Here is a 26179-nt window from a genome sequence, read left to right on the forward strand (position 1 = left end):
AATATCCTGTACAACCTTAACATGATGTCCCAATTCAACTGTTGGTTGGGCTAGCATTTATTGCCCAGAGGGGTGTTAAGAACCAACACCATTGCTGTGGGTCTGAAGTCATGTGTAGGCCAGACCAGGTAAGGATGGCAGATTTCTTTCCCTTAAGGACATTACTGAGTCAGGTGGGGTTTTTCCTGATGATTGACAATGGTTTCTTTCATGGTCACTATCAGACCCTTAATTTCAGATTCTTGATTGAATTCACATTTCCCCATCCGCCATGGCAGAATTTGGACCTGAATCCCCAGAACATGAACTGAATTTCTGAATTAATAGTCTTGTGATAATACCACTGGGCTGTTGCTTCCCCACTATATATGAGTCACTTGGAGGAAGGAAGTGGATGTACTGTAGCCAGAATTGCAGACAACACAAAAATAGTTGGAAAGATACATTGTGAGAGGGATATAGAGAGTTTAACAAGGGACATTTTCCTTTACTATTATCCACTAAACATGTACAATTGCTTTGTGTGATGGAGGCACTGGTCCCCTCAAATTCTTGTTTGCTGCAGTCTTTTTGTATTTAAATAATATTAATTCCTATTCTTGCTGCCAAAATGGATAACCCATATTTTCCAACGTTATTTTTCATATGCCAGGTTTTTGCTCACTCACTTAATCTATGTCCCACTGTCGACTCTGTGTCATCTTTACTGCTTGCCTTTCCATCTATTTTTGTCATCCACAAACTTGCCAGTAGTATGTTCACCTTTATCATCGAAATTGTTAGTGTTTATTGTAAGTAATTACGGCCCCAGCACTAATCCCTATGGCAGTCCACTAGTTAGAGGTTGCCATCCTGACAATGCACTCTGTTTCCTAACTCTGTCTTATGTTAGTTAGTTAATTCTTCATCCGTATTAATACACTATCCCCAACACCATGGGCTGTTATGTCAAGTAGCCTTTTGTGCAGTATTTCACTAAATGCCTTTGAAAATCCAAATATATAACATGTACTGTCTCCTCTTTAGCTATCCTCATGTTACCTCTTGAAACCATGCCAACTCTGCTTGACTATATTATGGATTTCTAAATGCACTGTACTGCATCCTGTGTCATATATTCTCATATTTTCCTCAACAATAGATGTTCAGCTAACCGATGTTGAATTAATTGTTTTGATCTCCCTCCCTATTTAAATAAGGGTATAACATTGGCGGCTTTTCAGACTTCCTGAACTTGTCCCAATTATTGAGATTATTGGAAGAACAGTTAATATTTAATGGTTTTTTTATGCACTTCAAGGCACTTTTTCTCCTATTGATTTTGGAGAAGATTTGCAGCTCAGGTTGATGATAAGTATGTAAGTTAGCTCGCTGAGCTGGAAGGTTTGTTTTCCGATATTTCATCACCATATTGGTAACATCATCAGTGAGAGTCTCCGGTGAAGCGCTGGTGGTATGTCCTGCCTCTCTATTTATAGGTCTTGGTTTACAGAAGAACTTTGATTATACAAATACCAATTATCCGAAAATCGGATTATTCGAAGGAGATCTCAAGGTCCCGATGGAAACATTACATCAAAGACGTGTTTCCAACACTGATCGCGTCTTTTGTTTACATTGATTAAACAGGCACTGTCTCCAAATGACTGACTGCTGCACTCTCTCTCTCTCCTTATACTTTCCCTGGTGTTCTACACGGGGTGAACCCTAAACCCCCCTTTCCCACATAATCTCTCTAACATTGTCCTGTACAGGGCAAATGTGGAACCTGTCAAAAAATTGTGTGTGTGGCTGTTGCTGCATGTGTGCGTGCGCTATTTGGAGACCTATTCCACAAAGGCAACTGCAGCAGCAGTCTTGAAGTTGGCGTCCAGTCCAGCTGCCCCGGAGAGGGGTCGGGTGTGGGGGGGGGGGAAGAGAGAGGGCGTGTTGGACGGGGTTGGAGCGAGGGTAGTATCGGATGGGGGTGAGGGGGGGCCACACACTCTGTGTGCTGCTGCAGTCTCCTGAACGGGGAGCAGACTTTAAAAACTCCAAGCCCCAGAGGAAAGGCATTTAATCGATTATTCGAACAAACTAGTGCCCGCCCATCACGTTCGGATCATCGAGGTTCCCCTGTAAGGTGGGTATTAAGAACATTTCCTGTTTTTTTCAAGGGAAGATAAATGGGATCTAAATCAATGTGTTTATAGATGGAGTTCTGGTTAGAATGCCATGCTTCTAAGAATTCTCGTGCGTGTCTTTATTTTGCCTGTCCTACAATGTGTGTGTTGTCCCAGTCAAAGTGGTGTCCTTTTTTGTCTGTACATATAGAAACTAGTGAGAGTGGGTTATGTCTTTTGGTGGCCAGTCGGTGTTCATTTATCCTGGTGGCAGGTTTCCTACTAGTTTGTCCAATGTAGTGTTTTTTGCAGTTCTTGCAGGATATCTTGTAAATGACGTTAGGTTTGCTGGTAGTATCTAATGGATCGTTTAGGTTCATTCGTTGCTGTTTAAGTGTGTTGGTAGGCTTGTGGGCTACCATGATGCCAAGGAGTCTGAGTAGTCTGGAACTCATTTCTGATATGCCTTTGATGTAAGGTAATGTAGTCTTTGGTTGCGTTGTGTCTGCCTGTTTGGGTTTGTTTCTGAGGAATTGGCGGATTGTGTTTATTGGGTATCCGTTTTTCTTGAAAACAGTGTATAGATATTTTTCCGCTTTTTGTAGTTCTTGGGTGCTGCATTGTGATGTAGCTCGTTGAAATAATGTCTTGATGCAGCCCTGTTTGTGGTTGTTGGGATGATTGTTTCTGAAGTTAAGTATTTGGTCTGTGTTTGTTGTTTTTCTGCAGATGCTGGTTTGAAGCTGTCCGTTAACAAAACATTTAACTGTCACATTTATGGGAGCCTGTTGTCATTCTCCTCCTCTTTTGTGAATTTTATGCCTGTCAGGATTTTTTGTTGATGTTGTCTGTTTCTCTAATTTGTTCCGTTTTGTGATGACAAAGGTGTCATCCACGTAGTGGACCCAAAGTTTAGGTTAGGTAGATGGGAGGGCAGCTTGTTCAGTCTCTCCATGACTGCTTCCGCTATGAGCCCTGATATTGGTGATCCCATAGATGTTCCGTTGACTTGTTTGTAGGTTTTGTTATTGAATGTGAAGTGGGTGGTGAGGCACAGGTCCAGTAGCTTGAGGATGTTGTCTTTACTGATGAAGTTGGTGCTGTCTGGTGTTTGTGGTCCTGGTTTTCCTAGTAGTGATGCCAGTATTTCTTTGGCCAGGTCGATATTAATTGATGTGAAAAAGGTTGTAATGTCAAATGAGACCATTATTTCATCCTCTTCTCTCTTGGTGTCTTGGTTCAGGAATTCTTGGGTGGAGTGAATGGAGTGGCATGAATCTTCAATTAGATGTTTTAGTTTTTGATGGAGTTCTTTGGCTAGTCTGTATGCTGGTGTACCAAGTAGGGAGACTATGGGTCTGAGGGGGGCACCAGGTTTGTACATTTTTGGTAATCCATAGAAGCTTGGTGTTTTGGATCCATCTGGTTTCATGTTTTACAAATCTGTCCTGTTTAATTCTCCTGTTTTTTTTTATTAAGTGCTGTAAGAAAGGATGAGATTCTGTTTTGTAGTTGTGGGGTCTGGTCCATTGCCACCTGCTGGTAAGTATCAGTATCTGCAATCCACTGATTCCTCAGAAACAAACCCAAACAATGCAGCCAAAAACTATAGCCACATTACCTTACATCGAAAACATATCAGAAATGACTTACAGACTGCTGACACCCCTTTGGCATCATGGTAGCCCACAAACCTACCAACACACTTAAACAGTGACGAATGAACCTAAAGGATTCACCGACCACGAATGAACCTGCCAACAAAACTAATGTAAGTTACAACATACCATGGAAGGGCTATGAAAAAGACTACATTGGACAAACTAGCAGGAAACTTGCCACCAGGATACATGAACAACAACTGGCCACAAAAGACATGACCCACTATCGCTAGTTTCTATACATACAGACAAAAGAGGGACGCCACTTCGACTGGGACAACACACAAATGTTAGGACAGGCGAAAGAAAGGCACACACGAGAATTCTTAGAGGCATGGCATTCTAACCAGCACTCATCAATAAACACATCGATTTAGATCCTATCTCCCTTCCCTTGAAAAAAAGAACTGGAAATGACATCACTCACCTTAAGAAACCAGGACCTATAAATAGAGAGGCGGGACATACCACCAGCACTTCGCCGGAGATTCTCATTGATGATGTTACCTTGTATGGTGACGAGATGTCTGAAAACAAACCTTCAAGCTCAGTGAGCTAACTTACATAGTTTTTTCTATTAATTTTGTATTATCTACTCCTCTGAACGTCTGATGTTAGTTAAATATCTTATTTGTGTTTTCTGTTTTTAAGTTTGCTATTAACCCTGCACTTTTCACTTGCCCCTTTCAAGTCTCATATTTAGTTTCTTTATTTAAGAATGTTATTCTAATGCATTGAGATTTTAGATCTACTGGCGAACATAAGATTTGAATTAATTTAAATTAAGATGTTGCTATTAAATTGTGTTCGCAAGAGTTTAAATTTTTGGAGCACGCAAGCTTTTGAAAATCTAAATTAACTTTTAATAAAGCAGTGAGCAAAATTGTATAACACGTGAACTGAGAATTGAGGAATTCGTTAAAATATTCAAGCAGTGTCTGAGAACTGCCAGGAATCTGTGCAGTGGAGGACAGTAGTCAAATTGCTTGCCAAGCTCCAAGACTTGGAAAAGTTTTGGAGCTGATGCCTTTGGCCATCTTTCCAATTTGCGTGAATTTAGAGTGAAGCTTGAGAGAAAAATCTTCAAAGATGAGAGTCTGTAATGTCGCAAATTTTGCTATTCTGTGATGAGAACGTCATGCAATACAAAGGATGGTGTGATCTGTTTGTTTTTCAGTTGCAGCATCCATTCTAGAGTAAAAACAACTTTTAGTCTGTATATTGCATCTAACATTTTGGTTTTGTCACAACCTTTGTCAACAATGACAATGTTTAGAAAGAAATTTGCACCTTCAGTTTAAAGCTGAAACAATGACATGGCAAAATTTCACTTTTAAGTTTTTACTTTAGCAAATGACTGCAAAACTTCTTTGAACTCAAGACCATTTCCTTTTTTAATTGGTAAGTTACACTTGAAGCTACGGGGTCAAAGTTGTACTTCTGTATTTCTGTGTACTTCTGTAATACACATGGCCAACTCCACAGAATTAGTCCTCAGTGCCAACAGTCCATAGTATCTCCTTTTTGCAGTGTTGAAACTTTGTCATAAGATGTTTTCCTTGGCTTTTGGAGAGTTCCTTTAATCCACCATCAGCAGTGAAGTTTGTTCTAAAATTTCTTCATTCTGTATCCATACCGAGGCAAATTTCCTGAAGTCTTCAGATGTCTGCAAGCTGCATCTCTTTGCTTCGAGAGCAACGTCTTCTTGCACCTGGCTGCAATCCTTTACAAAGTCCAACAACCTTTTTTCTGCTCCCAAAAACAACCATTTCAGTTTATTCATTGATTTGTAGGGAAATCTGTAATTTCATCTCAGAATAACCCCTTTCACCCTTTTCCCCATAACAAGCCTTGCATCCAGGGACAAGTAATGACTGTATCTTTGATCCCAACTCCCTTTCATTCTAATGGTAAATAGTTAATTTCAAACACAAATGTTTGAATCAATCCAGCAACACCTTTTTGGGACTTTGGGAGACTCTGTACTCAGGGCAAACTTGATCACAGCTATGCTTATCTTCAAACATGAATACCTTTATCTGCTCAGCAAGACAGTCTCTTAAGCCTTCTTTCGATCTAAACTAAACATACAGTCTTGATTTATTGAGAGATAGACTTCAGAATAGACAGTGTATTCTTAATTTATCATAGTCATAGTCCCAAAGCGTAATTATTTAAAACTTGTTATCACAATATTTTCATAAATAACTTGCTTATCAAGGAGAACGTTGAACAGTGATTATTTTGTAACAAGGCGTTCATATCAAACTCTTGATGCATTGTGCAGTGCACGTGGAGTATTTTCACAGTCACTTTCCATCAGTGTCTGATAATACAGTTAGACAGAAACTGTCGGTTGCTATGCTCTGGTCTCATCCATAAAATGGTCGAGCAATTCATTAAGAGGTTAGCTTGTTGACTAACTTGGATATTAAGTTTGAAAATGAATACAGACTTTTTTCCATTTTTTTTAGGGGAAAAGAAACTCACTATACATGACAAGACTGAAGTAAATCTCGTTTCATTTCGTCGTACAATTTATCTTGCTATTCAATCAAGGTAAGCAGATTTTTCAGCACTTCTGAAATGCTAACTTTAAATTACTGCTGTTTTGTGCAATCCACATATAAAATAAACCTGTTCAAAACAAATGTTGATAATCTCAACTCTGTCTTCCCTTGCTATATTGTTGTACACACATGTGTCATGCTTAATGATTTTAGAATATGTACGAGGAAATATGAAATGAGCAATTTAATACATTTGAGTTAGACACTGTTGATGACTTCCAGCTGCATGTCTGGAGAAAATACAGAATTCCTAATATTGTTATGATTTAGTTTTATTTTGACAAGAATATTTACCTTGGCAAAAACTGTATACCAGGGTTTGTGCAATGAGTTTACACATCTTTTTGTTGAACTCTGTCACACCTTTAACTCTGGTACACTGTCACAGTGTTTGGCGTTGCTGTAATTAATGTTTTTTGCTTCAAACGTTCGAAATGACACTGAACATAACTAAATAGAGATAAAAATAATCCAACATGATGATGACTTGGGTGAAAACCTTAATGGGACAAAAGGCAAACGGGTGACAAATTCTGCATTAATTTTCGGTGTGCATTGCTATTTCTGCATCATGTGTTTCACTGTTAAATAATTTAACCAGAGAATTTAAAAGAAAGTAGAAATGCCAATATCTATTTTTAAACATCTGATAGAAGGAGAAACAATCTAATTTGTATGTAAAAATGTGTTATGATTTTAATGAACCTGTTTGGCCTGCTATGAGCATAATCTTTTACTGCCATTCAATCCCGACTAGGATGGACTCAAACCTGGAGCTTCTGGCTAAATGGCAGAGATGCTATTCATTGCACCACAAAAACATGTTCTGATTAGATTAGATTCCCTACAGTGTGGAAACAGGCCCTTCCGCCCAATTAGTCCGAACTGACCCTCCGAAGAGTAACCCACCCAGACCCATTCCCCCTAACTAATGCACCTAACTCTATGGGCAATTTAGCATGACCAATTCACTTAACCTGACATCTTTGGACTGTGGGAGGAAACCGGAGCATCCGGAGGAAACCCACGCAGACATGGGGAAAATGTGCAAACATTACACACGGACAGTCGCCGGAGGCGGGAATTGAACCCGGGTCTCTGGCGCTGTGAGGCAGCAGTGCTAACCACTGTGCAACCGTTTCGCCCGCGTTCTGAGAGGTTGTGTTTCAATATCACTCCTTTAAACGCAACTCACAGGATTAGGTGTATGAGTTAGATGTAATTATTATTGATTGAGTTAATTATCTGAAAGTATATGCCAACTTGATCTCTTCAGTAATTAAGCCACATGTATTTTCTGTTACCCCACTATACCGAGCCCCACAGTTTCTTGTAAACCTTCCAGAATAAAAGATTTAACTTTTCCATAGTTTTCAGCTCTTTTGCTGCACGTGTCTCCATTTGCCTATGTATGTGAGCTTAACTTTGACCCCACCTCTAATTGAAACAATAAAATAATTTAATAGTCTTTCATAATTGATGTGGGTGAGCACTTTCGAACTGTTCAAGTAGTTGAGACTTTCTGTGATTTTTTTTTGCATAATCTTTCACTACTGAGTTTCTCCATTTCGTGGATCATCAGTCATTTATTGTGGGTGGTTTATCCCAAAGCTTCTTTGGTGACTTGTGATATGTGCTAGGACAGCCTGAGCAAAGTTTTTGTCCTTGTTACAGCAAAGTGCTTTTCACACTTCATTTGTTAGCAAGTTTCTGCTTGACATGACTGAAGTTTTGAACAAAATGGAGCTCAAACATGGTTTTCACAAATACGCTGATGAAAGATATGTCTCAGATCATGCATATCATAACCACTGGATGTCCCAATTGTTTCACAAGTCAAAAATTATTTTGCGGTCGCACTGCAAAATGTGGTTAAAGCACATTTGTTGGCCAGATTGCAGGAGAGCTCCCAGTTCTCATGTGAATGTTGTGGACGCATTAATGTTACTTGAGAGGGCAGATGGGAATACATCATGAGAAGCAGAGCAGCTATTTCTTTCTGATTAAAGTCTATGCTGATGGTTTTAAATCTATAGCCTTTTAAATGAGAAGTGAGAATGTCATACTTTTGCGAAGACTATATCTCTTTGAGCTGGTTTTCCTTCAGGAAAGAATCATGAAAAAATACTGGAACAACAGTAGGCCATTTAACCCTGTGAGTTTGTTCTGCGATTCATTGATATCCTGGCTGATTTGTGTTTCTTTGTGTGATCTATGTTTCTTGGCCCATATCTATTTTCCAGATTTTGATCAAAGGTTTAAAATCAATCCCACAATTCTACAACTCCCTACATAAAAAACTGTTTGCCAATATTTAGTTTGGCTTATGAAGATTCTATTTCTTATATCCTTGAGAAATAGACAAGATTCTTCCTCCTTTCAAATCCTTTAAACCCCTTTAAAAACAAACGTGAATCAAGTCACCCTTTAACTTTGTATATTCTAGAAAAGCAAAGTCAAGCTGCAACTTGCCTTGTTTTTAATGTGTTATTATTAAAAATACATTCCATTGGCTTTGTTGTTTCTTTTTTATACTTCACCAAAATGTTTCTGATCTATGTACATGGATCCCTAAATGCAGAGCAGCCTTGATTATCCAGCATTTGATTATCCGAATATCGGATTATCCAGCAAGATTGCAAGGTCCTGATGCCAGGCTAAGCTATGTTATCAGGCATTCAACTATCTGGAATTTAATTAACCGAATGAAATATTCCCCGCCCATGTCCTTTGGGTAATTGAGGTTCCTCTTAATTTAAAGCTTAACTTAAATCTTCTGAGCTTTTCAGCAACTTAAATAATACTGGGATCAAACCCATTTTTCCTTCAATATGGATAGCCTTATTATTTGTAATAATTTTGCTCAATTACTGAATCCATCAACATCTCCTATGTTTATGCTGCTATCCTGTCTCCTCAGTACTTCAACAATTTTCGTATCATTGGAAAACTTGGATATGACTCTGTCTTGTGTTATTTTAGTCAGTGCAGTGAATAATGAACATTTAATGCCTCAAGGGAGTTTCTTAAAGGGAATCCTTGTTATTTTCCAATTCAAGTACTTGCTTCTCATTGCTTCTTTATCGTTTAGTTGTCTTACCAGTTTCTTAAAGGACAAAAATTTCAATTCGTAGTGTCAATTTTAGCAGCAGTACCTTGTTTGGAGTGTTCATGTATTTTGGAAGTTCATATAAATAGCTTTCTTAGATATTGCTTTGTCTGCTATCCAATAATTGCTTTTGTATTTGTTCAGATTGAATTTCAAACATCTTATAATACCAGGATTAATTGTTCAAATAAACGAGTTGCACTGGAACATTGTGTTTGGTTGCAAGCTCTTAAGTTCCTGTGTCAGGTTAGGTTCCAAGAAAGTTAATGAAATTTGAAGGTCAGTAAACCCCTTGGGATTAAGTGCATTGAATAGCTTTGTGACTTTGTTTATGACAGTATTTAATGAAAGTAGCAGCATAAGTCAATAATTATATACAAATTGTCTTCCAGAAAGCCTCTTCAATTCACTTGGTTGGTTTAACGGGAAGTGAAGTAAATGGAATAGGGGAAGGTGGGAACTCTATGAACAGGATGGTCTTCGCCTGAACCAGAGGGGTACCAATATCTTATGGGGTGGAGGGGCGGAATTTGCTAATGCTCTTTGGGGGGGGTTTAAACTAATGCAGTAGGGGGGTGGAACCTGAATTATATTTCCAGTGTACAGGAGGTTGAGGGTAGTGAGGTCAGGGGAAGGTTTACAAAGTTGCGAGAGGGCATAGGCAATCAGGATGTTGGTTTGAAATGTGTGTGTTTCAATGCCAGGAGCATCTGGAATAAGGTGGGCGAACTTGCAGCATGGGTTGGTACCTAGGATCTCGATGTTGTGGCCATTTCAGAGACATGGCTAGAGGAGGGACAGGAATGGTGGTTGCATATTCCGGGATTTAGATGTTTCAGTAAGGTGGTGGGGGGAGGACGGCATTGTTAATCAGTGGTAATGTTACAGCAGCTGAGGCAACATTTGAGGACTCATCCGCTGAAATTAGAAACAGAAAAGGAGAAGTCACCCTATTGGGAGTTTGCTCTAGGCCTCTGAGTATTTAAAGGGCTGTAGAGGAAAGAATAGCAAAGATGATTCTCGGTAAGAGGGAGAGTAACAGGGTAGTTGTTATGGGGGCTTTAACTTTCCCAATATCGACTGGGAATACTAGTAGTTCAAGTAGTTTGGATGGGTCAGTTTTTGTTCAATGTGTGCAGGAGGGTTTTCTGACCCAGTATGTAGATAGGCCAACAAGGATCAATGTCACATTGGATTTGGTACTGGGGAACGAACCTGGCCAGGCGTTAGATTTGAAAGTAGGTGAACAATTTGGCAATAGTGACCACAGTTTGGTTATGTTTACAATAGCAATGAGCAGGGATAGGTATATACTGCAGCGAAAGAGGTATAATGTGGGGGGAGGGGGGGGGAAGGCCATTATGATGCGATTAGGCAAGATTTAGGATGGGGAAGGAAACTGCAGGGGATGGGCACACTTGAAAGGTGGAGCTTATTCAAGGAACAACACTACTGCGGGTGCTTGATAAGTATATCCCGATCAGGTAGGGAGGTAGTTGTTGAGAGAGGGGAGCCATGGTTTACTAAAGAAGTTGAAGCTCTTGTCAAGAGAAAGAAGAAGGTTTATGTGAGGATGAAGTGTGAAGGTCAGTTAAGGGGCTTGAGAGTTATAAGTTAGCCAGAAAAAATCGAAAGAGAGGGTTAAGAAGAGCCAGGAGGGAATGTGTGAAGTTGTTGGCAGATCGGATCAGAAAAACCCTAAGGCCTTCTGTAGGTGTATCAGGAATAAAAGAATGACGAGAGTAAGATTAGGCCAATCAAAGACAGTAATGGGAAGTTGTGTGTGGAATCTGAGGACATAGGTGAAGCGCTTAATGAATACTTTTCATCAGTATTCACATTGGAAAAGGGCAATGATGGTGAGAATACGTTGATACAGGCTACTAGATTAGGTAGGATTGCGGTTGACAAAAAGGTGTTAGTCATTTTGGAAGATTTGAAAATAGACAAGACCCCTGGGCTGGATGAGATTTATCCTCTGATTCTCTGGGAAGCCACAGAGGAGTTTGCAGAGCGTTTGACTTCGATCTTTATGTCATCATTGTCGACAGGAGTAGTGCCAGAAGAGTGGAGGATAGCAAATGTTGTTCCCTTGTTCAAGAAGGGGAATTGGGGCAACCCTGGTAAATATGGGCCAGTGAGCCTTCCTTTGGTTGTGGGTAAGGTGTTGGGGAAAAAGTTACAAGAGATAGGATTTATAATCATCTGGAAAAGAATAATTTGATTAGGGATAGTCAGCACGGTTTTGTGAAGGGGAGCTCGTGCCTCACAAACCTTATTGAGTTCTTCAAGCAGATGACAAAACATGTGGATGAAGGTAAAGCAGTTGATGTGGTGTATGTGGACTTCAGTAAGACGTTTGATAAAGTTCCCCGCTGTAGGCTATTGTGCAAACAACAAAGTTTTGAGATTAAAGGTGATTTAGCAGTTTGGGTTAGAAATTGGCGAGCTGAAAGAAGACAGTGTTGGTTAATGGGAAATATTCATCCTGGAGCTCAGTTACAAGGATCTGTTTTGGGGCCACTGCTGTTTGTGATTTTTATAAATGATCTGGATATGGGCGGATAAGGACGGGTGAGTAAATTTGTGGATGACACTAAAGTAGACAGAATTGTGGATAGTGCCAAAGGATGTTGTGGGTTACAGAGGGACATAGATAAGATACAGAGCTGGACTGAGAGGTGGCAAATGGAGCTTAATGAGGAAAAGTGAGAGGTAGTTTACTTCGGAACAAGTAACAGGAATGCAAAGTATTGGGCTAATGGTAAAGTTCTTGGCAGTGTAGATGAACAAAGAGTTCTCTGTGTGCAGCTGCATAAATTCCTGAAAGTTACCACCCAGGTTGATAGGGTTGTTAAGAAGGCATATGGTGTGTTGGCGTTTATTGGCAGGTGGACTGTGTTTTGGAGCCACGAGGTCATGCTTCAGCTGCCCAAGGTACTGATTAGATTAGATTAAATTACTTACAGTGTGGAAACAGGCCCTTTGGCCCAACAAGTCCACACTGACCCGCCGAAGCACACCCACCCAGACCCATTCCCCTACATTTACCCCTGCACCTAACACTACAGGCAATTTAGCATGGCCAATTCACCTAATCTGCACATTTTTGGACTGTGGGAGGAAACCGGAGCACCCGGAGGAAACCCATGCAGACACGGGGAGAATGTGCAAACTCTCGCCTGAGGCGGGAATTGAACCCGGGTCTCTGGCGCTGTGAGCCAGCAGTGCTAACCACTGTGTCACCGTGCCGCCCATAAGGTGCGGCCTTACACTGGTAAGGCCGCACCTGGAGTTTTGCGTACAGTTCTGGTCACTACATTATAGAATGGATGTGAAAGCTTTGGAAAGGGTTCGGAGGAGATTTAGCAGGATGTTGCCTGGTATGGGAGGAGGATCTCAGGAGGAAAGGCTGAGGGAACTGCTATTTTTGTTGGAGAGAAGAAGGTTTGCAAGGTGACTTAATTGAGACATATAAGATAATCTGAGGGTTAGATAGGGTGGACAGTGAAAGCCTTTTTTTGGACGGATGATGAAGGGGACATAGCCTTAAATTGAGGGCTAATAGATTTAGGACAGATATCAGCGGTAATTTCTTTACTTCGAGAATAGTAGGGGCATGAAACGACCCGCCTGCAAGAATAGTAGACTTGCCAATGTTAAGGGCTTTTAAATGGGCATTGGGCATACATATGGATAATAATGGAATGTGTAGATTAGATGGGCATCAGATTAATTTCACAGGTTGGTGCAACATCAAGGGTCAAAGGGCCTGTACTGCGCTGTAACTAATTATCTAATTACTTAGAGAATTTAACATGTCAACAGGGTAATTTGAATCACAAAGTTCATGAGTGAATGGTTAACTTGTGCAATAAGACAACACTGATGTCGAAAAAAACACAAAGAACTGCAGATGCTGGTAATCTGAAACAAAAACAAAAATTGCTGGTGAGACAAGTCTGGCAGCGTCTGTGGAGAGGAGGAGAAGTCCAGCGTTTGGGTCCAGTGACCGTTCTTCAGAACCCAGTTTGAAGAAGGGTCACTTGAGCTGACACATGGATGGAGAAGATTTTGAGAGATGGTGGAGATCTCTGCTGGGTGCCAAAGTCATTAATGTTTGGAATTGATATCATCAAGAAGAAGCAAATCTGTTTTTGTTATTGTCCTGTAGAGTAAACAAATTAATTTACTGTAAATCATGCCAATAATGTCTTGTTTAGTTCTTGAGTTTAGAGAGGAAAGCATCCAGTCATTCTGATTGTTGCCATTGATGGCTGATGCACAAGCCTTTCACCTACCAGTTGGATTGGAGTCTCTCAACAATTACTGATGCTGGCCAGTCTCTGAATGACTGCCTTGTTAATGCAGAACGTTAAATTTGTTCCTTCATTGAAATCAGTTACATGCAATCAGTTGATACAAGAACTTCATAATGTTACCAAAAGGCTAAATATATTGTTCAACTATTCCATTGTTTGACAAAAGATCATACTTTATTGTGTAACCTGAAGTTTAAGGTGGCATCGTTACCTTCCATATGCCTCATTCAGGTAGTTGAGTATGTGTAATATGAAAATGAGAGTTAACTTGTTGTACCTACCACATAGTGTGTTTATAATTGGCCTAATTTCTGCTCCTATGTCTTATGTTCTGTTATGCAATATTCAGCACTTCATGTTATGTTAGTGTTGAATTTTTCCTTGGAGAATCTTGTCCTCTATTTCTGCCTTCACCGCTCATGCTATTATTTTATTATTTTCACTTGGCATGACAGAAATTACATTACATTCATTGTCCAAATGCAACTGGACAATTGTAAAGTGTTGAACTGCAAGTACAACTCAGTTCAGTGTTGATAAGTTTTGAAAGTCAAACCTTGAAGACATCCAATTCTAATAGTGCGAATTATGATTGGGGTTTTGATGCAAAGTTAGACAGAGGCAGAGCAATAGGGCAGACCAAAAAGCTGATAAAGTACTTGCTTCGACATGTTAATTTGAGCAAGTGAAGAGGACATCAGTGCTCCATCTTTTTCGCATTCTTTTGATGACCATCCAAAATTATTTTTGTTCTTTTATCGTGTTGCTATCACACATGTTTTAAAATTAGTAAACCAGATCACAAGTTGAGATCCAATTCCAAAGTTTTCCTGAGTCAAGCAGTGGAATTATGCACTAAACACAAGGAAAATGAAAAAAAAATACTGCTTGAATACCAGGGACCTAGGTTTGATCCAGCGTTGGGCGATTGTCTCTGGAGTTTGCATGTTCTGTGTGGGTTTCTGCCAAGTGCTTTTTTTTCCTGCCCACAGTCCAAGGATGTGCAGGTTAGGTAGATTGGCCATGGTTATGTTAGGTTCTTTTCCCAAAGTTTCATGCATGCGATGAAATTCACACACACTAACCTCTGCAAACAGTTAATGTTTATTAAAGCTTGTACAAGCTAGGTGACCCCCCCTTGCGTGGGATGTTGAGTCAAAGTGAGGCCCTGAACAAAGGAAACACATCCCCTTTACACAGATCTGTTAGCCATGCTTGCAGATGCTCTGGCCACTCCCACAGTCACATGCCACTCGACAACCCCCAGTTACTTAAGTCACATGTTACCTCAGATACAATGGCAAGATGAGATCACCCTCGGAGATAATACTATTACTAATGTTCTAATCCCGGGGAATTGTTATGCAGATGATTCCCTGACTCTGTGATTCCCAAGACAATACAGGTGTGACATACCTCTGGCCAGAAAGCATTTCTGGGTGGAAGAGATTGAATTATAATTTAACTTTACAATAACTGGGTAGTAATAGCAAATGACTGTCTAACCGAAGTGTAAATTACAATGGATGGTCATCCGCATTCTTTCATGATTGTCATCCCCACCCAAAGACAGTGCAGTTTAACCCTGTAATATTACGTTAATGTCTAGGGAGATATTCCCATTTCATCTTTTGACATTACATTCCTCCCTTTTATGATTCCATGATAACTACCTCGATGGGACTACTACCTTTCATAAGAATGTTACTGCCAGGACTTAAACAAGTTATTAATACACAACATGCAATGATTATTATAACAGAAATTACGAGTTCATACAGGAAATAGAATTTGCTGAAGCCTCCCATGTGGAAAAAAGATTAATCAGTAAAGTGCTTAAATGCACAGTCCTTAGTGACCACTCCATCCCCTCCAAATCAAGTAGAAACGAGCCAATTGTCCAAAATCTCCTTCAGTAAAGTCCAACCTGAAAACAAAATTCAGTCTGTCCTTCTGCATCACTCCAGGGAGAAATCTGAATTGGATAAAGGCAGTTAAATACTTAACAAAACTAACCTGACTTCTATCCTTCTGGAACTGTTTCAGATGGAGGATGCCAGCGTATCTGAGCATGCAGCAGCTGTTCCTGCAGCAGCGTAGGTGAACGCAGCATTCTTTGCTGCTTCTACTCCCACTCTGCTGTTAAATGTAACAAAGCCAACTGGCTGTTTTGATGTTAGCTTGTTCAGTGAACCTTCATATCCCTTAAATGATTGAAAGACAAGGTAAAGCTCACGTGGTTTAATGTCCATAGGAATGCCACTGACAAAAAGCGTACCACCCTCCTCTTCACTGTTGTTAGCTTCATCCATTGGATCAGGTTGTGGAGGGGTGGACGGTGGTTCGAAGGCGTGCTTTACCTGTGAATGGAGAAACTCTTGAGATGATGTTAGCTGTTGGAAGTATCTTTGCATTTCCTCTCGCATTCCTTCCTTGCCAAGGTGGTTATTAGTATGAAGGCAGTCACGCATTTAACTACATTACATTGTGTCTGCCTATTTCAACATTCTTAATCGACTTGAAGTCTGTTGCTCTGTTCACTATTTTGGACATTATTAGATTTTTAACAATCCGGAAACTTCAAAATTGTACAGCCTAAACAATTCAGTCAATTATAAGCAACAATCAGTGGTCCTAAAATCAAACCTTCAGGGGACTCCATTCACGTTCTTGAAAAATTATTTTCCTTTAACAAATTAATACTTTGCTAATGTGAAAGCTGTCAGGAAAAGTATTTCCAAAATCTAGAACAGCAAGAAACCAACAAAATCTTTCCTGAGCTTTAGCAATTGAAGAGTTGGTTTCAGTTCAGGTTTAAATCTCTAATATTCAACAAATGCTGGATATATTAAATATGTTCTCCAAATGAAACTTCCCAAACAAAACATTCGGAATTACAGCGGCAACTTTGGTAGAGATCAACATTCTTTGACTTGGTAATATGAAGTGGGCCAATGAAGTCTTAACAAGGATTAACAGAATTTAAACAGCACAGCCTCAATTTTGAACATTCTCTAGAATCTTAACAAAACATCAAACTCAAAATGCTCTCTTCTTTTTGTGAACACTCTGCAGTAAAAACACAGCAGCAAAGATATTTTAATGCAATACTCTCATCTGGCTAAAGCATGACCACTGACCCAACTCTCTTTTTTAACAGGCATTGTAGAATTTCAAACAAATCAGGGGCTTATGGTACTCGATCAATTTGCTTTAAGGTTACAAGTTGGTTAATTTTAAAACACATTTTAAAAATCATGTTGTACAGTTTCAACGTAAAAACAAAATCTGCTCCATTACATAATCCACAAAACACATTGAATTGAGATCCTAATTCAAACAAGGCAAAACAGTTACTTAAAAGGGTTTTCCAAACCAGGATTTTAACAAACGAATATATTTAACTATCAAACACTTACAGCATGGCACAATTTATGTTGAAACTTCCTTTTCTGATCTAAGTATTAATACAACCTTAATTTCAGCATTTCTTGCTCTTTTATTTGAAGAGCCTCTGGTCAGAATTTGTCTCATTTTAATATGAAGGAAAAGCGTGCACATTGAGAGAGAACCCCCCCCCCCCAAGTTCACCTGGTGATGATCCATGAAATGGAAACCAAGGAGTCAAAACGATGGACTCCAAAAAGATCCACACCAGAATTGGAAAGAAATAAATGACGTCCAGATTCCCAAGCAACCACCATGGCACAGAAAAAACCACAAGTTCAAGATTCCCGAAGTTCCGCGAACCCTACAGTGCCTGGTGTGTGCACACACAAAGATCATGAAAACATCCTCCCCCTCACTACCGGATGAGGTCATGAAGGAAAGAAAGACCAGCCGTACTCTCACAACACAATCCCACCCACAATAAAAAAAGCCTCGCAGCTGAGCACATGGTGCAGCAGTCCAAGCCACTCTCCTTCCCCAGAACAAAGGCAAGGCTTCCCCAGCGGTCAATGCGCTTTACTGTTGGGGCTTGAGCAGACTGGCTCCACTTTCTCCCCCTTTTCCCAATGACGGCATTTTGTCTAAAAGTAGGGGCAGCATGGGGTACAAAGGCAACAATTTTAAGTATCAAATTCTAACCTTTTTTACTCCCTAGCCTCAAATCTCACCATTAGAGGACTTTAAACTTCTTTTTCCCAAGAGGACTTTGAACTCATTTTTACCTAGGGACTCTCATGCCTTTTTAGCTCTGGGACTCTTAAACAAATTTTAACTGTGGGGACTCTAACACCAAATCACCCCTGGGCTCTAACCCGGATTTAATTGTGGGGGCGTTAACCCCAATTTAACTGTATATGTCTGGTGACTCTAACCCCAGTTCAAGCTTTTCTAAAACCCACCTTTGCACAAAGCGACTCATTGGTGTGTAAGTGTGCGAGCTACATCAAAGGTTCCATCACCACCGAGTCCCAGGAAACAAAGGGTCGACTGAATGGTAGGTTTAGAGAGAGAGATCAAGGTGAAGCTTAGCCGATCCATGTCACGCAACCAACACTCAGGCGATCGCTTATTCAGTCCACCTGAAAGCTCCGTATATGTTGGAATCTTACCGCCACATGTTAGGTTCTTTTCCCAAGGTTTTGCATGTGAGATGCAATTCCTGCACACCAACTTCTGCAAACAGTTAAAGTTTATTAAAGCTTGTACAAGCTAGGTGACCGTCTCACAGGTGTGCGAGGTTGAGCCAAAGTGAGGCATTGAACAAAAAGAAAACATCCCCTTTATGAAGGTCAGTTAGCCATGTTTGCAGATGCTCTGTCCACTCTCCCACAGTCACATGCTTCTCATGATAACCCCCAGTTACTCACAGTCACATGTTACCCCAGGTACAATGGCATAATGAGTTCATAAGACCATAAGACATAGGAGCAGAAGTAAGGCCATTCGGCCCATCGAGTCCACTCCGCCATTCATTCATGGCTGATGAGCATTTCAACTCCACTTACCAGTATTCTTCCCGTAGCCCTTAATTCCTTGTGACATCAAGAATTTATCAATTTCCGCCTTGAAGACATTTAGCATCCCAGCCTCCACTGCACTCTGTGGCAATGAATTCCACAGGCCCACCACTCTCTGGCTGAAGAAATGTCTCCGCATTTCTGTTCTGAATTTACCCCCTCTAATTCTAAGGCTGTGTCCACGGGTCCTAGTCTCCTCGCCTAACGGAAACAATTTCCTAGCGTCCACACTCTCCAAGCCATGTATTATCTTGTAAGTTTCTATTAGATCTCCCCTTAATCTTCTAAACTCCAATGAATACAATCCCAGGATCCTCAGCCGTTCCTCATATGTTAGACCTACCATTCCAGGGATCATCCGTGTGAATCTCCGCTGGACACGCTCCAGTGCCAGTATGTCCTTCCTGAGGTGTGGGGACCAAAACTGGACACAGTACTCCAAATGGGGTCTAACCAGAGCTTTATAAAGTCTCAGTAGCACAACAGTGCTTTTATATTCCAACCCTCTTGAGATAATTGACCACATTGCATTCGCTTTCTTAATCACGGACTCAACCTGCGTGTTTACCTTTAGAAAATCCTCAACTAGCACTCCCAGATCCCTCTGTACTTTGGCTTTACGAATTTTCTCACCGTTTAGAAAGTAGTCCATGCTTGTATTCTTTTTTCCAAAGTGCAAGACCTCGCATTTGCTCACATTGAATTCCATCAGCCATTTCCTGGACCACTCCTCCAAACTGTCTAGATCCTTCTGCAGCCTTCCCACTTCCTCAGTACTACCTGCCTGTCCACCTAACTTTGTATCATCAGCAAACTTCGCTAGAATGCCCCCAGTCCCTTCATCCAGATCATTAATATATAATGTGAACAGCTGCGGCCCCAACACTGAACCCCCTGCGGGACACTGCTTGTCACCGGCTGCCATTCCAAAAAAGAACCTTTTATCCCAACTCTCTGCCTTCTGTCAGTCAGCCAATCCTCAATCCATACTAGTAGCTCACCTCGACCACCATGGGCCCTCACCTTGCTCAGCAGCCTCCCGTGTGGCATCTTATCAAAGGCCTTTTGGAAGTCTAGATAGACCACATTCACTGGGTTTCCCCGGTCTAACCTACTTGTCACTTCTTCAAAGAATTCTAACAGGTTTGTCAAGCACGACCTCCCCTTACTAAAACCATGTTGACTTGTTCTAATCCGACCCTGCTCTTCCAAGAATTTAGAAACCTCATCCTTAATGATGGATTCTAGAATTTTACCAACAACCAAGGTTAGGCTAATTGGCCTATAATTTTCCATCTTTTGTCTTGATCCTTTCTTGAACAAGGGGGTTACAACAGCGATCTTCCAATCATCCGGGACTTTCCCTGACTCCAGTGACTTTTATATTCCAACCCTCCTCGGAGATGATGCAAATGCTAATGCCCTAATTCTGGGGAATCATTATGCAGACTATTTCCTGACTCCGTGATCTCCTAAGGCAATGCAGGTGCGACACACCATTGGTCAGAAAGCATTTCTGGATGCAAGAGATTGAATTATAGTTTAACTTGACAACAGCAGGGAAGTAATAACAAATGATTGCCTAAATGAAGTGTAAATTACAATGGATGGTCATCTGCATTCTTTCATGATTGTCATCCCCACCCAAAGACAGTGCAGTTTAACTCTTTAATATTACATTAATGTCCAGAGTGAGATTCCCATTTAATCTTTAAACATTGCAGTTAGTGCAGGGTTACATAGATTGGTTGAGGAAGCCGGTCTGCGTGGGATGCTGTTTGGAGGGTTGGTGCAGACTTGATTGTCTAAATGACCTCTTGCACTGTAGGGTTTCTGTGATATCAATGGCAGACATATAAACATAGTTAAAGAAGTTTTAAGTGTGAATGCATGTCGATACAGATAGGAAAGTAAATGCCTCTGCAGTTTAAAGTTAACAGTGCCTTTGATTTGCAAGAGTGAAACGTGAGTCCCAGCAGTGTAGCTATTGTCCTGTTTCCTAAGGAGTGGTGAAGCATGTGGATAAATCCAGTGAGAGATGATTTTTCTAAGCTTTTTGGAAATTTGAGAGAGAATTGTGCAGACAATAATTTGCATTAACTATGTTATTAGTCGATAATATTTTCTCTTTTTTGTTTATCTTAAAGGCTGCTGTTGCTTTGCAAATGTGATTGTCTTTGTCTTTTTTTTTCATAACCTTCACAATTCTTCAAAATAGTCATCACTATATAAGTAATTGCTTAACTTGGCCATGCTTGGATTTTTACTAAATTTGCAGATCACTGTTGCATCCCATTGAGATGACAGGAAGACAATTTTCCATCTGATAAGAGAGGATTGAAAAATTTAGGTGAAGTGTCTCAGTGCATCAAAATCAAAGACCTTGGAACCAGTTTAGAAAATATAGTTCCTTTACTGAATTCAATGACAAATGAGCATGTTGATCATTTTCCCATGTGTTTTGTACACCAAGGATCCATGTTCTAACTTGGAGTTTGGTTGACTTCCAATATTTAAGCAACACAAGAAATTGCAGGTCCACAGATTCAGTCCTCATATTTCACTGCAGCCCAGGTTATCTCCTTAGCACATTGCAATATTCTATACTGTGTGCTGCATGTAATATGTTTAAATTTATACAAACACTTCACATTTCTGTAGTCAAGCAAAAAATATTGTCTTCAGTAGAGGTAAAATAGATTGTGGGCGGAAGTTCTGTTTGAGGCAGCATGGAGATTGGGTTGTAACATGAAGGAGGCAAAATTGTGTGAGAAAATTGTCTTCCCTTTAGATATTGGGTTTCAAGCACATTTGAAAATGAACAGTTTTTTTTTCATTTGGATGCTCATCAAAGCGTTCGCACTAATAATAGAAAAAATGTCAGAAAATTGTAATTATGATCCATTCCCAAGTTCTTTTTCACTCTTGATTTATACAATTAGTTGTTGAAAAGAGCATTACTTTGGAGGAGTTCCTCAGGTCCTGTCTGAGGCCCAACCATCTTCAACGACTTCATCATCAGTGATCTTTCTGCCATCATAAGGTCAGAAGTGGGAATGTTTGCGAATAATCGCACCTTCTCAGATGCTGGAGTGTACATGGCCACAAGATCTTGACAACATTGGGGTTTGAGCTGACCAGTGACAACTGACATTTATGCCATGTGAGTGCTGAGCAATGACCATCTTCAACAAGAGATTATTTAACCATTGCCTCCTGACGTTGTGATATTGCTATCATTGAGTTCCCCACAATCATCCTGGGCATTGCTACTGAGCAGAAACTGAACTGGACTGGCTATGCAAAGATGTATATAGAACAGGCCAGAGCCTGGGACTCCTGCAACGTGTAACATAACTTGTGATTCCTCAAAGCCTGTCCACTGTCTGAAAGGCACAAGTCTTTGAGATCGCTTTTCAGATAAAGTAAAGGAAAATCCAAAGAGATTCGACAAGTATGTTAAGGGCAAAAGAGTTAACTCTGGAGAGAATAGGGCCCCTTAAAGATAAGCTATGTCATCTGTGGGTGGAGCCACAGGTGGTGAGCAAGATCCTAAACTAACATCTCGCATCCATACTTGCTTTGGAGAGAGACCTGGAAGCTAGGGAACACACTGAAGTATATAGTGATGTCTTGAAGAGAGTCCACGTTCGAGAAGAGGAGGTGCTGGATGTTTTAATCAAAGGTAGATAAATCCCCAAGCATGGAACAAGCTGCTAGAGGATGTGGTGGAATTGGGTACAGTTACAACATATAAAAGGCACCTGGATGGATACATGAATAGGAAGGGTTGAAAGGTATATGGGACAAGTGCTAATGACAGAGACTAGTTCAGTTGAGGATACCTGGTCAGCGCAGACGAGTTGGACCAAAGGGTCTGTTTCTGATTCTATGCCTATAAGTTTGTCACAGGGCATTGTGGGAAGGTAGGGAAGAAATGATGGGGCCCCAAGCAGTGATATTTGTATCATCGACAGCCATAGGTGAGGTGCCAAAAGGGTGACTAATATTGTGTAATGATTTAAGAAAGGCTGTAGAGAAAAGCCAGGGAACTATAGTCCGGTGAGCCTAACATTAGTGATGGATAAGTTTACGGAGGGGATTCTGAGAGACAGGATCTATATACATTTGGAAAGGCAAAGGCTGAATAGAAATAGTCAGCAAGGCTTTGTGTGTGGGAAATTGTATCTCACAAACTTGATTGAGTCTTTTTGAAGTGGCGAAGAAGATAGATGAGGGCTTTAGCGAGACCTTTGACATGGTTCCACATGGTTGACTGGTTCGTAAGGTTAGGTCACATGGGAACCAGGGAGAGCATCAGGGAGGTGACAACCTCGTGGTGTTTTCACTGGACTGTTAATCTAGAGATTAGGGGAACCTGGTTCAAATCCCACCAGGGCAGATGGTGGAATCTGAAGTCAAAAAAGTCTGGAATTAAGAGTCTAATGATGACCATGAAGCCCTTGTCATTGTTGGAAAAAAAACCATCTGGTTCACTCTGGTCCTTTCAGGAAAGAAACTGCCAACCTCACATAGTTGCGTTGTGACTTGCTTAATGCTTGTATTACTCTAAATCTGTGATGTTGGTATGAGTTCTATTTGCATGAAAGGTCGAAGCAGATTATATTTTTGGGCTTTGCTGACTTATGTTGAATGTCTTGTTTCTTTATTTCTACAGTTTGGACTTTGAAGAATGTGCTCATAAATTATTGAAGATGGAATTTCCTGAAAGTCAAACTGTAAGTATTAATTTACATGGGCTCCAATTTTCTATGTATTGGTACAGGTGAAAATAAGACAGTTGAATGATGCTGGAACCCTTATGGAGCATAACTGATCTGTTACATCCCAAGTGCTTTCTCACTTCTGTAATACTATTAACAGTCGCAAATGTAATTATTCCGGTAACGTAACATATAATTTTACTGTGGGGAAGATTGTGAAGCTAGGAAGCAACAAGTGTGGAATTCTGAATACATTATGAGAATAAACAGGAAATTTACTGAAGAGAATTTATGTTTCAGGAGTTTTATCATGATGGGTATACGTTAAAGGTGTATAATGGTGTGTCTTTGTGGTTATTGTTTTGAACTTAAGAAAACAGGAGCAGTACCCAGACCGTTTGGTGACTTGGGCCTGCTCTGACATTAAATAAGATCTTGACTGTTTCAAATTCCACGTTCCCATTTAGCCATGCGAACCTTTGATTCCACAGCATAACCTCTGCCTTAAGAATATTTAATAACCCTACCTCTACCGCCTTAATTTGAGTTCTGGAGTCTCTAACCTTCAGGGGAAAAAACATTTCATCCCTGTCCTGTAAGGGTGTGTTGTGACCCACATTGTTTGTTATGTAGAAATGACTCTGAATCAAATTTTATCATATTTGTCAGATATCTGAATAGACTGGAAACCATTTGAACAGTGGCATCACAAATGATCTTCATTACCTGTATTTGTCATTATGAATTTTGTATTAAATCCATTGAAAATTTGAGTTTTCGCAATGTTAAATTTTTATACTATCATTCTAAGTCTGCTTGAATAGAAATTAACCAGGATAGTATATTTCTCTTTAGCATTACTTGTTTTACCTTTTAAAAAACAAACTATTTGTTCCACATTTGCTAAGTGAGAACTAAGAAAGAATGTCTATTTTACAGCAAACAATTGTCCCAACTGTCTCATAAAACAATTGATACCTGCTTTGATTGCTTCATTGGGCATTTCAGTATTCTGATCACCATTCCAGTTCTGTGCTTTATTTCATGAGCTTAGTTTTGTTTTGATTTCATCTCTTTTTGGTTCAACTTCATAGCATAGTTAAAAATCATTGTATCCCTTATTAAAATCCTTCTTGTCTTCTGCAGTACCAAATGATTTTGCAGCTATTGCTTATAGCTCTGCCAAGTGTCAGATGGTTGTCCTTCTGCACATGCCCTTTTCCACACCCTATTGACCAACTTCAATATTGTAAAAAGGTTTTCACCTTCACTTGTCTCCCAATTCTTTGTACGTCCCTAATGTTGTCAAGTTGCATTTGTGCCTTGAAACCTTGAGAGCGAGGATTCCGACAAAATAAACAATTTTGACTAGTACCTTGTATTAGATTAGATTCCCTGCAGTGTGGAAACAGGCTCTTCAGCCCAACCAGTCCACACCGACCCTCCGAAGAGTAACCCACCCAGATTCATTTCCCTCTGACTAATGCACCTATCACTCTGGGCAATTTAGCATTGTCAATTCACCTGACTTGCGCATCTTTGAACTGTGGGAGGAAACCGGAGCACCTGGAGGAAACCCACGCAGACACGAGAGAATGTGCACACTCCACACAGACAATCGCTCAAGGCTGGAATCGAACCTTGGACCCTGGTACTGTGAGGCAGCAGTGCTAACCACTGAGCCACCATGCTGCCCTATGGTGAAAATTTCCTCAAACAAAATGTAAGGAAGGCTGAAACTCTTATCTTCGGTTCCCAGTCCAATTTCTGTTCCCTAGCAACTATTTAACCCTGAATCAGGCCTTTCGTAAATTTGATGTTCTATTTAACCCTGTGTGAGCTTCCAACTTCAAATTTCTTCCATTGCCATATTGGTGACAATGCTCACTCCTGGTTAAAATGTATAATGTACATTTTTTTTACTGTAGGCTCATCAATTTCAATAGCTTCACACATTGGCCCCGGGTAATTTTAGATTAAGCAAAATACTTCTGCATGTGTCTTAACCCATATCAGCCTCTGTTTACCTGCCATTCTTATTCTCATTGATTTTATGTTGGCTCCTCGTCCAACATCCTTGTTTTCAAAACTTCTGTTGTGGCATTTCTCTCTATCTTGTTCTGTCCTGTGTCCCTCTGAGATTTCTGCCTTGTTACGATCCTGGCTCATTGTGCATCCACAATGTTGTTTTTTCCACCAAAACTAGTTGTATGCTCAGAGTAAAATTGGCCTGTGTGACCTTATCCTGAATGTCTCATCTGTCCTAACATCACTTGAAATTACTTGATGTTAAACTTCATTCAACAGCATCACTGCGCTGCAAATGCAACTTGTCAAGAAAAATGTAACTGACTGACTTAAGAATTTTCCTGAACTATATGGGAATGGATTAATTCCGTTATTTTGTACGATTTTTCCCAATTAATATGGGACAAAGGAGGTTTATTTAATCTGTGTTCAGTATGTTTCAAAAATGCTTTCAGGTTAAAACACCTATAATTGCAAACTGAAAATGGAATCCATTTTTTGGAGTTATCTCTACTGTTAACAAAGTGGGTCACCATTTATTATTTCAGTTTTTCTCTTGGGCTGATTGAAGGGATTGCATTACAACTCTGCCAGTATAAAGAAATTATTCCATCTGTTGCAAGATATAATATGTGTAGTTGTTGGATTTCAACTTTGCTGGACAGAAATATTTTATCTTGCCCTGTGTTATCCCAA

General features: G+C 40.2%; 1 protein-coding gene across 1 annotated transcript in view; it reads left to right on the plus strand.

The window, feature by feature from the left end:
• cwc22 (CWC22 spliceosome associated protein) overlaps nt 1-26179 on the plus strand; it is a 112811-nt gene that overhangs the window by 58957 nt on the left and 27675 nt on the right. Inside the window, exons 14-15 of the mRNA XM_043693495.2 lie at nt 6238-6322; nt 23410-23470. Coding sequence (XP_043549430.1) covers nt 6238-6322; nt 23410-23470 — 146 coding nt within the window. The remainder of the gene's footprint in view (nt 1-6237; nt 6323-23409; nt 23471-26179) is intronic.

Source organism: Chiloscyllium plagiosum, unplaced genomic scaffold (assembly GCF_037043375.1).
Source record: "Chiloscyllium plagiosum isolate Xiang-an unplaced genomic scaffold, Cpla_swu_hap1 HiC_scaffold_7, whole genome shotgun sequence".
In the NCBI taxonomy this organism is placed as follows: domain Eukaryota; kingdom Metazoa; phylum Chordata; class Chondrichthyes; order Orectolobiformes; family Hemiscylliidae; genus Chiloscyllium; species Chiloscyllium plagiosum.